General features: G+C 34.8%; 1 protein-coding gene across 4 annotated transcripts in view; it reads right to left on the bottom strand.

Annotated features, from left to right (window-relative positions):
- The window catches only part of SIPA1L2 (signal induced proliferation associated 1 like 2), a 109158-nt gene that overhangs the window by 29863 nt on the left and 63793 nt on the right, over window positions 1–15502 (bottom strand). For all 4 annotated transcript variants that reach the window (XR_792520.2, XM_003204027.4, XM_010707008.3 and 1 more), the window contains exons 10-14: window positions 8416–8673; window positions 5335–5418; window positions 3731–3831; window positions 3226–3329; window positions 958–1346 (exon numbers count right to left, since the gene is read on the bottom strand). Coding sequence is in view for 3 of the 4 variants with exons in the window: in XM_003204027.4 (XP_003204075.1) it covers window positions 958–1346; window positions 3226–3329; window positions 3731–3831; window positions 5335–5418; window positions 8416–8673 (936 nt within the window). In the remaining variant the exon portion in view is untranslated. The remainder of the gene's footprint in view (window positions 1–957; window positions 1347–3225; window positions 3330–3730; window positions 3832–5334; window positions 5419–8415; window positions 8674–15502) is intronic.

The raw sequence follows: 15502 nt of genomic DNA, 5'->3' as shown, positions 1-15502 counted from the left end.
CACACACACAAAAAAAAAAAAAAACAGCTATTGTACCAGTCAAAGCTATTCCCCATAAATTATAAAGAAAAATTCTAACACTCATAGTAAGCATTGACAACTAATTCAATCAAGCATATGAAGAAATGAGAATATTATTTTGTTATTTTCCTGTCCTAATTGACATTGAGAACAGAAAAAGGAGATGAAAAGAAGAACAATTCCCTTCAATTAATTTATGGAGTAAAAACTTCCACACATAGGGGAAAATAACATGAAAACAACAAATAAGATGTCAAAATAACATGACTGGGGTGTTTGGACCTACAACCCTCCTTACAACCAAGAAAGATGAGGAAAGACTAATTTTAAATTCACATGAATGACACAGAGTATCATGAAAGCATCTTATGTTTCTTTCTTCATCAACAAAAGTAAAGTTGTGGGTTTTCTAACATTTTAGCTCTCAGATAATCACTTGTAGAATATCATGGGATTGTCAAAGATTAAATCCAAGAAATTTCAGTAAACTTCTCAGTAATAGTACATGGTGGATTCTCAAATAAAAGTGAAATTATTGTCAAAACATACCCTAGAAATACATTGTGAGAATGAGCTTCAAAAATACTACAAAAACAAATACAAGTGAAGAATTCAATTTATTATACCACTTCATTTTTAATCAGATGTTTCTCAGCTTTGAAAACCTAAGCAATTTGTACAAAGTTACACACAAATTCTTGATCAGATCTGGAAGCAGGACTAGTCATGCTCCTTAAGCAGACTCATCAAAAATTACCTGAAAAATGCTATACTTCCTCACATGGGGATTTGAATACAACAAAAATCAATATCAGGTAGGTACATTTTCAAAGAAAAGTGAAGAAAAAAACTTCAATAACAACAACAACAACAAAAAAAGAATTCTCTGAACACCAATCTATAAACCAAAATCCCTAATTTATAAGAAACGCATACCTGGAATGAGAAGAGATTTCACTGAGGTCTCCCATACTTCCTTCAGCTGTATGACTGGCAGAAATAGCAGAGGCATAGCTATGAACAGCATACATCTTAGCTGGATCCTCATCTAGCCCAGCAGTTTCAGAAGACTCAGTCCATTGCTCAGTACGACAATGTACTCCAGACCTGCTGCCAGCAAGATGCAGAGGAGCCAGAAGAGGTGCAGACATACAAGGAGCTGTATCAATTCCACTGTCAGTTGAAGCTCCTTTTATATATGTTAATCCAAGCAGTTCAGGATCCATAAGATCTCCAGAACCAAAGTGTTTTTCATCACTGTTGCTGGATGTATTGCTAGATAGGGTATTGCTGCTTGAGTGGCTTGAACAGCTTTTATCTCCAATCTTAACAGCAAGAGGAAAACAAACAAAAAAGAACCACCTCAAGTTAAATTGTAAAATCTTCATTTTCATATAAATTACTGAATTTGTGCCATTCAAAGATTACTTTATTATTTTTATGGCATGCTATAATTGCAAAGTATGAAAAAACAAATATACCACTAGTTTGTATTAAATAATTGCATAATTGACTAAACAGACTAGGATAGGACTAGAAGGAATGGCCTCAAAATATTAGGAAAAATTTATTCTCAGAAAGAATTATCAGGTGCTCGAATGGGCTCTCCAGGGAGGTAGTTGAGTTATCGTCCTACATTTAGATGTGGTACTAAGGGACACGGTTTAGTGGGGAAATATTGGTGGTAGGTAGACAGTTGGACTAGATGATTTTGGAGGTCTTTTCCAACCTTGGTGTTAAAGTGAGGCAGCAAATAAAAGTGAATACTAGGCTCTATTTCCATCTTATATTGCAAATCATAAGATCTCACTTGAATTTTTTGATTATAGGACTTGCTTAACATCCATAAAATTGAATTTCTAGGGAGTTGAAACAAGCATTTGCTACAGCTAGAAGCATTCATAATTATTTTATTTTAAACAATTTCTGCTGCAAATCTGAAGAACACAGGAGAACGAATTACCCTTGGCTTTTTCTCTGTGTAGATGAAATACACTGTTTATTGAATCGAATCCAATTGGATATATATGGCCGCTTGAACTCCAGCCAAGTGCAATGTATGTGAACCAGATGAAAGTAACTTAAGTAATATGCCTCCAAACTAAGTATGGCAACTGAAGTGGAAGAATTATGTCACGCATTTGTGTCAATAAAGTTTTTGTGTTTTGTTTTACTTTCCTAAAAAGAGATTTTATAGAAAGCTGGATTAACTTATCTTTGTAACATCTCTGAGTAGCCAGAACAAGAGCAGATGGACTTCTACTAGGCAGAATATAAGTGGGAAGGGAGACTCTTTTTTTTCCAATCTTTTATTTTTTAATGAGATCTCCCTCCTAGCAGATGTATATAAACGTAGTTGTTACAAATACAGTAAAGCAGTTTGAAAAAGCAGACTCCAGAAATAACACTCCTATTCCATATGGGAATTAACATGCCTCAAAATTTGAGAAAATTATTTAAAAAAAAAGTAGGGGTTATATTTGCATTTCTTCTATCCCTTATAAAATGGCCATGACCTTAAAAACAACAGAACAACTGATAAAAATACAAATGAGCAGTTTTTCCAAGGAGCTACTTTGATAAGTGTCTAGCAAAAAGGCACATCTCTTTCTATTGTAAATGTAAAACAGAACCAAAGTGGAAAGGGACAGGAAGAGGTCAAAGGCATTAAATCAGCTTCAGAAGACATACAGAATACATGAACCCTCTCAAAGATTTCCTGTATGCCATTGAACATACATGCTTAGGCACCCCGACTCTCCAAGTAGCTGAGTATCTGGACAACATCTATTTATACAGACATCTTGAACAGTTCAAAGTTCACCACAGCTCAGGATCATTTTATACATTTCCTAATTCTTACACATTGCTAAATATTATGTCATGGAGTAAGATTCAAAAAAAGAAGATAGTAAAATCAGGAGGAATATGATAATGATCCAAGGCCAAAAAAAAAGAAGAACTTGAGGGTATCAGGTAAGATTCATCTTTACCTTTTTTTTCCCTACATCAAATCTGATTAATAGATAAATAAATAAAATACAGTTTTGTAACACTTAAAGATTCTACAGAGTCTTGTATGCTTACAGTGTGAATTTTACTGGCTATCCCAAAGCTAACAGCTATTTGGCGAATCGAGTTGAATAAACAGGGGATGCACAGAAGAATGTTAAGGTTCCTTTGCAAAGTGAGGTAAAGACTTACATGTGAAAGTTTGTTTGGCGACTCCTTGCCACTGCCATCTTTTTGTAAAGCCCGGTCTTTATAGGAGCTGAGGATTTTGGTCGATGGTGCATGCCACTTGGTTTCTGCCATAAATAATTGTGTTTTAATTTCTGAATGTTAAAAAGATGAGTATACTGTACAAAGAAAAGAGCACATGGCTTAGCATCAGGTTTCAAACCTGTACACTCTTTGGAATCAGAGATGTGCAACCTTGCAGAATTATTACAATCTAATTTTTCAATCATAATTAAGTGAAATTTAACCTGTTTTCCATCATTCATGATGCTTTCCGAAGTTCAGGAGTTCATTTGGATATTTAGATATCCCACACCATATTCTATTAGATTGTCTGTAGCAGCTCCGGCTTTCACCGTCATATAACCACTTTTTGGGTATAAAACTGTTACATCAGAAAGTGGCTGCACTTCAGCAAGTATTACAGTGCAAAGAGCATTTATTTTTGAGATTTGGTATTTGTTATTACCAGAATGTCTAGTTCCTTCCAAAGTTTCATCTCGTTCTCTGCCTCCTTCAATCTCCAGTGAGCCTGAACCTTGGTGTTCATGAAGCAAAGGGGATTGGCACCTTTTAACATAAGCAGAAAATTAAGCCATTTGTTTTTTTTTCTAGAAAACTATTTACATGACAAACAACACTTTCTACTCTTCAAAGAAAATATTTTGTAAAGTGATTTGTTTAAACAGTCATTATTCTCCCACCAAGCAAGCATAGTAACATTTCCAAACACTGAATAGACATATTTACATACAATTTTCTCAACAGCACACTTATGTCCTTCAGCGTGAACAGACCACGATGACTTTGAGCTTTAAAAAGAAATGCATTCTTGGAACTACAGTAGCCAAAGGGTTTTGCAGAGGATAACTATGGTAATGCATACTAAACTGCTTAATAAACTAAGCCTCAGAGGAAATAATGGTATTTTTGCAAGGTTTCACACTCAGAACATGTTTGCTAGATAAAATGCTTTATATTTTGTAAACTTTGTTCCTTCATTTTTACATAACATTATGAATGATTGTCTGCACTCATTTCAGAATTAATCTGCTTGTGATTACAATCTGAAATACAAATTTTACTGTAAAAATTGTAGAAATTAAATTATTTCACAAAGCAACATAACAAAAATAAAGCCGCAGTTAGAAATCTCTGTGCCAGTAAAATGACACCAGATAGATTTTTATGCATATACTGTGAAAAAAAAAAAAAGTTTTGTTTTAAATATTTGCATCTATTTAGCTGTCAAGGATTTCAGTGAACAATCTCCAAGATATAGCATTTACATCTGCATGCACAAACAGCTATGCCAAAGGAATTTTTTGCATAGGCAAGACGATGCTTTCAATATTTACATTTTTTCTTACAGATAGTTTCCAAAAGCCAAATGCTTTTTCATTACACTATCTAAATGCTGCCATATCCCAACGTTTTATAAGCATTTCAGCTAAATTTGTACAACAAAGTGATTCATTTAAAGTAATGAACAGATTTTTTCACATAATATTTTTAAAACTTGAACAGTATGTTGGTCTTTTACTCATGGGTAACTAATTTCTAAAACTTTCAGCACCAAGGGATTAACAGGCATGCAAACATAACACCTACATATTGCAATAGCCTTAAAGGGAGAAGATACTTATGAAATACTGCTACTTTTTTGAGGATAGATACTAGGGAATGGATACCACTGGAACAAGAACAGTAGGAAATAAAACCTTACAAGATGAAGATCATTTGTAAATTAAATACTCCCCCGGTGAAACTAAAGGAGGAGAAATCACTATATGGTCTCAGTTCTGAGTTACCAGCTGATTTCTGTCCTGAACTAAGAACTGTTTGTTATTTACAAAAACTGTAAAATAACAGTTTGGTCCTAAAGAATTAATTAGTATGAGTAAAATTTTATTAGCATACAGATTAAACTACATCAAACCTCAGGAGTCTTAAAAGTTTACTAATAAATTTCCCAAATAAATCTATGATATGGAACATCCGTATAAAATTTGTTTCAGAAGAAAGATGCATGGGAGATTCAGAAAGATTAGAAAAATAAAATAAAATCAATACCCATCATATCCCACTTGCTGTCTCCATTGGCTGCTCCCACTGGGACCTGGGTCACTGGAGGAAGACTGGTTGCTTGGAGAACTTCTGTAATGTTGACTAGAGTCATTAACAGTATTCATAGAGTTTCAGACTTTAACTGTTGTGGGTTTGTTTTTTTTTTTTTAATATACATTCATGTTTACAAACAAAGCAGATAAAATATTCATACTTAATGTACATCCTTTTTCAAAATTTTCTAAATACAGTATTTATTTCATGATTAGTCACGTATTTCCATTTTTTCTTCTGAACAAGTGGGATTACATACAAGTCAGAGCAGGTGGCTCTGTAAATTCATGCATAGGATCCTCCGCCTTTCTGGGCAGCTAAAATGCAATGCCGAAATTTGTTTTTGATCAGCCTCCAACTCTTCACTTCTATGCATACCAATCCATAACTCTGCAATTTCACTCAGCTACATTATTTCAATTTTTTTTCAAGACTATATGTAGGAATGAATTTATATACTCAGAGAAAAAGGTTGTTTTAGATTTAAGCACTACACTTTCCCAAGGACATGAAGTTCAATAAGCAACTTCGCAGTTCAGCTTGAAAATTTCAAAGACATTTACTATTATATTTTGTCTAACATTAAACACACATATGATAAACATGTAGATAGTTGAGTGCCTAATTCTTCAGCATATCCTATTCTGATAAGCATTGACAGGACTAAGTCTTTCACAATCAAGCAAATTATTCTGTAGGCTACAGCTGACTTTCAATTGTGTGTTCTTTCCTCTTATTGCCAAGAATGCGGCATTTCTTGCACAGCTTAAATGAACCAGCTTTAAAGAAATGGTAAATTATCACCCCATACATTTCTAGCCTTCAAACTAATATTTAGGACATTATCCTCAAACCTTGGATATTGCCTTATACAGACAAATGTCTAGATCTCAAACCCATTTCCCAGACAAGTGCCTACTTATTAGCCTGCTACACGAAAAGTGGCAACAAAATCATGACCACAGAAATGTATTCTGAGGATGCCTCACTGTTCACAGAACAGTTGCATCTGTTTGATACTTGGAATGGATTCTGGACTCCAGGTGAAAGAACGCGCTCATCTACCACTGTGACTCAAAGACTAAAGTACACAGAATCTTCTTGGTGTGTAAAGCCAAAAAAGTGAGCCCAACTGAAGCTTCACTCTTAGATACTAATTAGGAGAAGCTGTCACAGAATTAGGCAAGTTGTAAAAGAAGATTTCAAATATATCTGTGTATTTCTCAAGGACAAATCACAGGCAAAACCTTGCTCAACACAAAAACATTTAAATTGCCTTCTCAAAGAACTCTCCCCAGGAGGAGATCTAGGAGTATAGGTGTTCAGCTCCCAGTTTTTAATTTCATCTTTGGTCTGGGCACCTAACTTGTCACATGTCATAGTAGTTGCTGCTGATGTCTTTTGCTATATCTAGCCTTTTAAAGCTTTTTGCTGTATCTATAAACATTTCTGTTGTTTCTTCCTCTTTTTATCTGTAAAAAGAGCCCCTTTATCACAGACTTCAATGTTAGCTCATTTTCAGATTATCTGCGATAACTTCCTTCTTTTATCAACCTACTTTTCCCTGCCTTCACTTCTCTTCAATTTGACTAAAATGGTATTGCAGCTCAACCCTCTAAAAACTCTTCATCATTTTTCTAGTCTGAGTACATATTTTCACATTTACAAGACAATAAGTACGAATCAACCTTACTTCAAACTCTTGTTTTAATCACATCTCTCTGTCAAGCTATTAACTATGTGGAAAAGACCTCACCAATTAGAAACATTTCATGTTTCAGGACCCACACATCAGAATTGATCATTTCTCTCCCTTTTCATTAATTATGTTCTGTATCATGTCTTCCTCAGAATAGCTCTCATGCATTGCACTTGATTTGTTTAAGTAATCTAGAAAATGCTTCACGAGAAGAGAGAGCCTCTGTATTCCGAGCTTTTTATGTGCTTTATGGAGAGTAAGAATTGAAATTTCTGTTTGTGAACATTTTTTGGAAATGAGTATTTGGAAATAAAATTTGGAAATTTGGAAATTTCAGAAACTTTTCATTCTTTTCCTATTCATTCAAATTTAGTATGCTTAACAAATACCCATCAAACCTGATATATTTGAGGACATTCAATGTATTTTTTCCTTATGTTAGATTTTACCAAAAATATCTGTAATGAGATGTCAGAGCTCTTCTACTAAATAAGGTAGATAGTATAGCAATAACAGCATTTAATGATTTCAGCCAGAAATGTTAAGGATGTACAAGAATTGCACTTTTGATTTTTATATAAATTAGCTATTCCCAACATGCAATATTATATCCTTGAAGATGAGAAATACATCACTCCAGAGAAAAGGACATAAGCAGAAGTAATGCAAACAGTAAGGGACAGAGAGTACAAGACCTACAGTTTTCCTAAATAATTAAATATGTATGTATTCACAATTTTTAAAAATAAATTCTTTTCTTATGATTACAATTGAATTAGAACATAGCTAAGATTTAAAGATACCATCCCATCATCTAGCATACATTATATATTCAAATCACAAGCTCTGCTTTGTTTAATTAAAAGCAAGGCAAAGCGTAAAGACTAGTAATGAGTTACACAATCCTTAGAAAATATGCAAATAGTGTGGTAATGAGATTAAATCATTCATTTTTAGAGGGATAGGCTCATTTTATTTACACTCTTAATTGCTTAATTAGGATCCCAAAAGGTGGAGGACAGGACATTGTTTAGATCAAAAAGTAACTACGGTTTCCTACTTTATTGATTTGGGACTAAGGGGAATGTAGGCGTCCTCATCAGTAGGATCCTCTTAGAGTACGCTCTGATCACAAACAACAGAAGTCACTTGTTTCATATAGAATGAACTATAATCAATTAATTCCCTCTGATACAACCTCAGAATTATTGCTGAAACTCAACAAAATAGCATGAGTCTTCAAAAAGTGTTTAAAATCAAGTACATCAAAGTTTTACAGAATAGAGAATATCTAAGGCATATTAGGAAAATGATGGGCATTAAAGGTATATTACCTTGCACCATCTGGCAGTTTCCTATCAAAAGAAGTGCTGCGAGGAATGGCTGTCTGAGCCTGCTGGAGAAGCTGCTGGCACTGCAGTCTGTCAGATGTTCCTAGGATTGGAGAGGCACGAGAGAGAGGCTGCCCAGCGGGAGTCGGCACCCGATGCCAAGTGGTATTTCTTCTGAAAGGGGTTTTATACTCACATGGGGTGCCTTCACTGTCAAGTTTGTATTCCACCATGGGTATACGACAAAGTTCTGAACAACCCCTGTAGGATGAACAAAAATGATGATCAGCCTCACTGGAGACAACAGAAAAAACAATCTTGTAGTCAGATGTACAGGCATTTTTTTCTGGGTGCCTAGAGGTGCTCATATAGCATTAAGCTGTCCTTTGCATGCTTCAAAGCTATCATGCCAAGCAGCTGGGAAACATGTCAAAATAGAGGATTTGCTCTCATGTGCTCAAAAGTTTTGATCTCTCTCATTTCTCTTCAAAAAGAAGAAAATATTAAGCTTTAATTTATATATTAATGTGAAGAGCACCTCTCCTATGAAGACAGGCTGAGGGAGCTGGGATTTTTCAGCCTGGGGAGGAGAAGGCTCTGGAGACACTTCATTGTGCCCTTTCAGTACTTGAGGGGAGCTTGTAAACAGTAGGGAGAGATCAACTTTTTTCAGAGTGTGATAGTGAAGGACGAATGGCTTCAAACTAAAAGAAGAGAGATTTAGGCTAGATTTAATGAGGAAATTCTTTACTCAAAGGCTGGTGAGGTGCTGGCACAGACTGCCCAGCGAAGCTGTGAATGCCCTATCCCTGGAGGTATTCAAGGCCATGTTGGATGGGCCCCGGGCAGCCTGAGCTGGTGGGTGGCAGTCCCACCCACAGCAGGGGGTTGGAATTAGATGATCTTAAAGGTCCCTTCCAACCCAAGTTATTCTGTGATTCTATGATTAGAGTTTCACATAATAAGAACTAGTAAAAATAAAGCATTTAGAAGTCAGCAAACATCAAGTTCTTCAATAAAAGCTTTGGTTTGTTTAAATTTCACAAATTCAAACAATTTCTTAACGTAAAATTTACATATCTGAAACTACAAGACATGTTTGATGCTTTCCAGCTATTGAGACAGTCCTTAGTCATATTGAGAAATATCCTTTATAATCTGTCCTGTTCCCACTGACTACACATGTCAGTGATTAAGCTGTAAATAAATATTTTTTTCCATTTATTTCTAAACAGTACTTCCTAATATTCCTCTGGGAGTCTCCATGCTGAGAAGACAAATTGTGAAGCAGAAGAAAGAGACAAGTTGGAAAGCTTATAACTTTGGCTTCAATCTTACAGCATCATTAAATACTACTAGCATTCCCAGAAAGCATAAGCTCAGATAACCCTAGTGACACTGTTGTCCAAAAGATCAGTCTGCCTCTGGAGTATTTTCTGCAGACTCAAGCTAGACTTGTGTTAACAATAATTGTTTCACCCATTTATTAACAGAGATTACCAATGATTACCACTGCAGTTATATCTCACATTCTCACATATAGTACCTATTGTTTCTCTGCTTGATAGACAGTATGTACTAATTTCACTCTGTGAACACTCTAAAAAATTCTATTGCCACACACCAAGTTAAAGCAAGAAACAGTTTTCACTACTCTGTCCTTGAGCTCAGTCTTAATCAAACTTTGCTTTTGTTGAAAACTCAACATTCATAATTTCTGACTAAATTAAAAACACTTAGAGAAATTGTTTTAGAATGTTTATAAAGCGTGTGCAGTCTTAACCTTGAAAATACTTTGGGACAAATGACTTAACACAAATACACAGTGCAGATTCATATAGATACTATCCCTCAAAGCTTCTGAGCAAAACCTTAAAGTAGTATCTTCACTTCCAGTATTTCAGTAAGCAGATCAAAATTAGGTATTATAAAAATGCTAACAATGCTATTCAAGGTTATTGAAAAGAAGATATGTATAACTTCAACAACTGCACTCCACATATTCTGTATCTACCCAGTGTAAACCACCAAATGCTTCTGGCTGCTAAATTTTATGGTACTGGAGTAGGAAAAGTGTTTATCATGTAGCATAAAAACCTCAGACCCCAAAAGAGGTAAAGAAATAATTATAGTCATAAAACAGAGGATAAAGCGTTGAGGGTGCATATTAGTATCTGGTGCAGGGCATACTGTGATAAAGATGAGATAAAGAGGGGTCACTAGAGTACTCTAAAACAGAACTCAGAATTCCTGATTTTTCAAGCTTATTCTGTGGTTAAAGCAAACAAACGAAACAAACAAACAAAAAAAACCACAACAAAACAAACCAACAAAGAACTCTGTAAACTCTGATAATGTAGTTGGACATAGAATTTCCTGTGTTATTTTAAACAAAATCTGAAGAATCATGCTAACACTGTACACTAAATAAACATTATTTTTGCAAGCTTAAGAACTCAGAAGGTAAGAAATCTCAAAATTAATTTTGCATACAACTTGATTTTATTCTCCTTCTGTCAGTGGAGTGAAACAACATAGTTAGTATTTTGCTTTTAGCAGAGATCTTTATCTCATTCCATGCATGTAAAGATCAGAGTTTGCTGGAGAAATGTTGCTCAGTATGTAATTATCATTATGATTGAATGTGTTAAAAATTAGTTGCATTTCTGCACTGATTTATGATGAGAAATTATTTGATAGGTGCATAGTTTCACTGGGTATAAAACTCATTTCTTTCCAGCTCCTCTTATCACAGAGCATCAGAGAACAGCTTTCTGTTTTTACTTACAGAGGTAAGAAGACCTTAACAGTCTGCTACCACAGAAAAGAAATGGAGCTACAGAGAAACCAATATTATAAAACTATCAATTAATTTCAGAAGATCAATTTGGTCTCTCCCATCTCCCCTGCACGAGTGTCACATTTATTCAGATTACCACTTCAAACCAGTTCATTTATGAATATTTCTAACATTGTTTCACACTTCTGAAAAGTCATGGAGCACACATATTGGACTCTTAGAATGATGAATCATGTAGTAAAGGCAAGTTAAGCAAATTGCATAGAATTGCACAAACATTTATACTGGAGAAGCCTACATAGAATGAACTTCTCCAGAGTGATATTCAACTTCTTATAAAACCATCTTTGTCTTCATAAGATTCCCCATATTATTCACTATGTGCAACAAATGAGACCAATGTCTAAGGCACAATAGCCTCTAGCAGTGCAACCTTGATTCATTTCCAAAGCGGGGCCATAGCATTGTGTGAACACAGAAGGTTCTCAGAAAAAAAAACAACAAAAAAACATAAGATTGATTATTCAATTAAAGACTTTCATAAAGCCTTATATACAAAACAAACAGAACAAAGAATGTGCAGTTGATAAAGCAATGTTAATATTAGTTCAGCACACTGTGTAATTTTTCAGGCAGTCATATTCATTATTTGAAGAGGAAGTTCAACAATTAAGTAGGCAACTATTTCAATCATTCTTCTGCTGATTTCTATGTATTATTTCATTCACTCCTTCATTCCCATAAATCTTAAGTGTTAGAAACAAAACATCCCCTCTCCAACTTTAATTATTAGGATATTGATTTCACAGTTTGTCTTAGTAATTGAGAAAGGCAGCTATCATTATATCCCTTATTAATTACTTTGTAGGGGTTATCTAAAGTGTTGTAAGAATATCTATGGGCTCTGAAGGCAAAATAGATTGTTACTAATACCAGTTTGACTTAGCTTGCTAACTAAATCCTTATAGCATGATATAAGAACAGGCAACAAACTCTCCATCAAAGAAAATTAATTTCAAAGCCTTTAAACAAGTATATTTTCTGTACTAAAATAAGTTCCCCTCAAGGACAAATTACAATGAGATAGGATACTGTTTCTGACCAAAAAAAAAAAAAGCATTTCTATTTTAAATCACCATGAAAATCTAAAAATATTACTTTGGAATCCAAAATGGACCCCACCTTCTTAACTGTCACAAAAATCCCACAATATTCCACGGCTAAACTGAACTACTTTACAGGACTTCCTTTGTCACATGGGATTATTTATTTTAATGTAAAAGTGCCCACCTATTCGATTCAGCATTTATATGGAAAGTAATAATTTACTGCTTCACAAACACTGGCTAAAGAACAAATAGGCAGTTTACTGAGCTATATAAGACCATTACTGTAACTCTGTAGATCAGAAACAATGACAACAAATTACTTCATGCCTGTAATCTAATAGGGATTTTATTTATTTATTTATTTAGCTATGGAACTGTTATCTTGTATGAAAAATAACTGATGAAATTAAATGCAATTTCCTATTAAGTACTTGGACCATTATCTAACTTCTATTCATACAATCACAACTTATTCCACTGGATAAAGATTACAAATTTGTGCCAGTATGCCATGATATATTTACTTAATTTTTAAACTTCTAAAATTCAGTTTAAAGAATATGTAAAGATAGATCTGTATCTTAAGATCCTAAAATTTTATTTAAAAGTTACATTATTGGGCTCCATAAATTCATATAATGAGAATGTTATTCTCAGTTTCCAAAGTTATGAAAGTCTGGAGATGAAAGGATACAGAAAGCATTGCTTGATCTGGTAAAGCAATCATGCAGACATCAGTTTAACTATTTGAAAAACTGATTTTAGGTTTAAGTTACTTTACTCAATAGCATTTGGGGCTGTCGAGAGCCCACAAAAACATGATTTTTAATTTTCAGATTTCACTCATCCTTAAGAATGATTTGTTAGCATAACAACAAAACTGGAATAACTGGTTACAAGTCAACATTAGGTCAGTGTGTTGCAGATCTGAACTACTAAGGGGGGATGTAGTGATAGAAAGGTATTTGTTGGTGATCATCAATTTTATTGCAATGACAAAGTTCCCCTTGTTATCGCCATTTCAAATCAAAATATATAATCCTGCTCAATATATGTATCAGTACAATAGTTGTATTCTTCCAACTTAAACTTTGAAAGTAATCTATTACTGTGTATGTTTGTTCTTACTCTATAGCAATTCTCACAAGGTGTCACAAGGAGAACTCACCCCGCATCTATTAAATCCACATGATAAAACAGATTGATTTCATATAATTGTATAGATTTGATTAAAAAGCAGAATTTATTAGCTTAGTTTTTCTTAGACTTGTTGTGCAATTAAGTAAGATAAACTTACATTTTCCTTTCTGTGACTCTCTGAAGTAGCTCCCAGAGGTAATCCCTGAACTCTATTGGCTCTCTACATCAACTACAGAGCAAGCTCAAGATATTGGATAAAATCCAAATGGCCTGAGACAACTTATTTAGTAAAAAATGTAAAGAAAAACCTCCAAAATTATGACATCTAAGAAGTCTAGACATGCATCAAACAAGGGAAAAATATAATTTGAAAAATATTAAATGTGTTTTAGTTTAAAACAATTTCTTTACACAACAGATGTATGCAACTGCTTAAGGCAAGCTCAGGTCATAAGGTTGCTCCCACTTTTTCTCTCCTAGTTTTAGGGGGATAATAACTGTCTGGCAGGTCCTTCCCTGAAGAGCCGAAGCTGACAATCTCTCCTTTATGAAAGTACCTTTGTTGTCTTTCGATCTTTGTTACAGAATCTTGGCATTAGCAAGCTGACAAACAACTTTGAAGCTTCTTACAAGCCTCTATGCCCACAGTGTTGTATGAAAAGGGCAGGAGGAATACAGAAAGGACACATGCATTGGATGAAAGGAACTAGTCAGAAAATAAAAAAAAGGGAGAAAAAAAAAACACAAAGCAACCATGGTGTTTGACTTCACTGAGCAATCAGTGAGGCAGTAACAGTCCTTGCAGTCTCCACTGATGGAAAGTGATACTCAAGAAGAGCAAGGCACATCTCCAATTCCCAGTCAATAAGAAGACAAACACATCAAAAGGTTATAATTATGTGGGGTAAAGGCTCAAGAAGCTACGGGCAAGAAGTAACAATCACTGAGAAAACAAATAAGATGGATTTTTGTGACATTACTGAGAAACACTTTCAAAGTTAACCAGAGGTCTGTAAGAAGACTTGGAAAACCCAGGATTGGGAAAACCAACATCTAGGATATTACTCCAGACTAAGAAATGGAAAAGGTAAATAACAAAGAGAATATACCAAAGAGAATAAATGAAGAATGAAGTAGAGACATAAGGCTTTGAGTTCTGAAAGAACTGAGTTCAGAATGAAATCTGATTCTGAAATAATCTTAAAGATAATTGAGAGAGAATTAAGATGAAGATCTCCTTTCAGAAGATACTTGAATCAGCCATGAACAAGTAGCAGGTGAAAATGTTATTCAGGACCCTGAACTTCAGGAGAGCCAAGTTCAGCTCAACAGAGAGATAAGCAAAAAATATGGATCCTGTCAGTCTCAAGGTGCCAGCTGGATGCTGCCACACCGCTCCTTTTCTTCCATCTCCAGTACCCAGCTGGAGTTGGGAGAGCTGAACTTGGCTCTCAATAATTGTTGGATAAGATCCCCTGGGAAACTGTCCTGAGGGACACTGCAACAGAACAGAGCTGGCAAACACTTTAAGGATGCTTTTCTGACAGCCCAAGAGCTCTTCATCCCCCAGAATCAGAAATGAGACAGATGAGGCAGGAAACCAGCGTGGCTTAGCTTGCTGGTCAGGCTGAAGGAAAAAAAAAAGAAAAGTAGAAACAGTGGAAGTAGATGATCTAAGAAGAATCTAAAGATGCTGTTCAGATGTGCAGGAATGGAACCAGGAAAGCCAAGGTGCAGATGGAATTGAACTTGGTAAGAAGATGTGAAAAACAACAAGAAGGGATTCTTTAGAGACATTGGGCAGAAGAGACAGGCAAAGGAGAGTGTACCCACTTTGATAAATGAAAAAAACCAACAAAAAAAGAGAAGTTGCTTCAAATTAGCAAATAATCTGACAGAAGAGATAGAACTCCTTCTTTGATATTGGTAGGCACTGTGGTATTCTTTAAAAATGATAATAAAATAAGAAAGCTTTAAACCAAATAAGAGGTATAATATAAAATCAGCAGTAGGAGACAGTTTTACCTTGAGTCGCTAAGAT

The sequence above is a fragment of the Meleagris gallopavo genome, chromosome 2, assembly GCF_000146605.3.
Source record: "Meleagris gallopavo isolate NT-WF06-2002-E0010 breed Aviagen turkey brand Nicholas breeding stock chromosome 2, Turkey_5.1, whole genome shotgun sequence".
In the NCBI taxonomy this organism is placed as follows: domain Eukaryota; kingdom Metazoa; phylum Chordata; class Aves; order Galliformes; family Phasianidae; genus Meleagris; species Meleagris gallopavo.
This window is presented reverse-complemented; position numbering and strand designations above follow the sequence as displayed.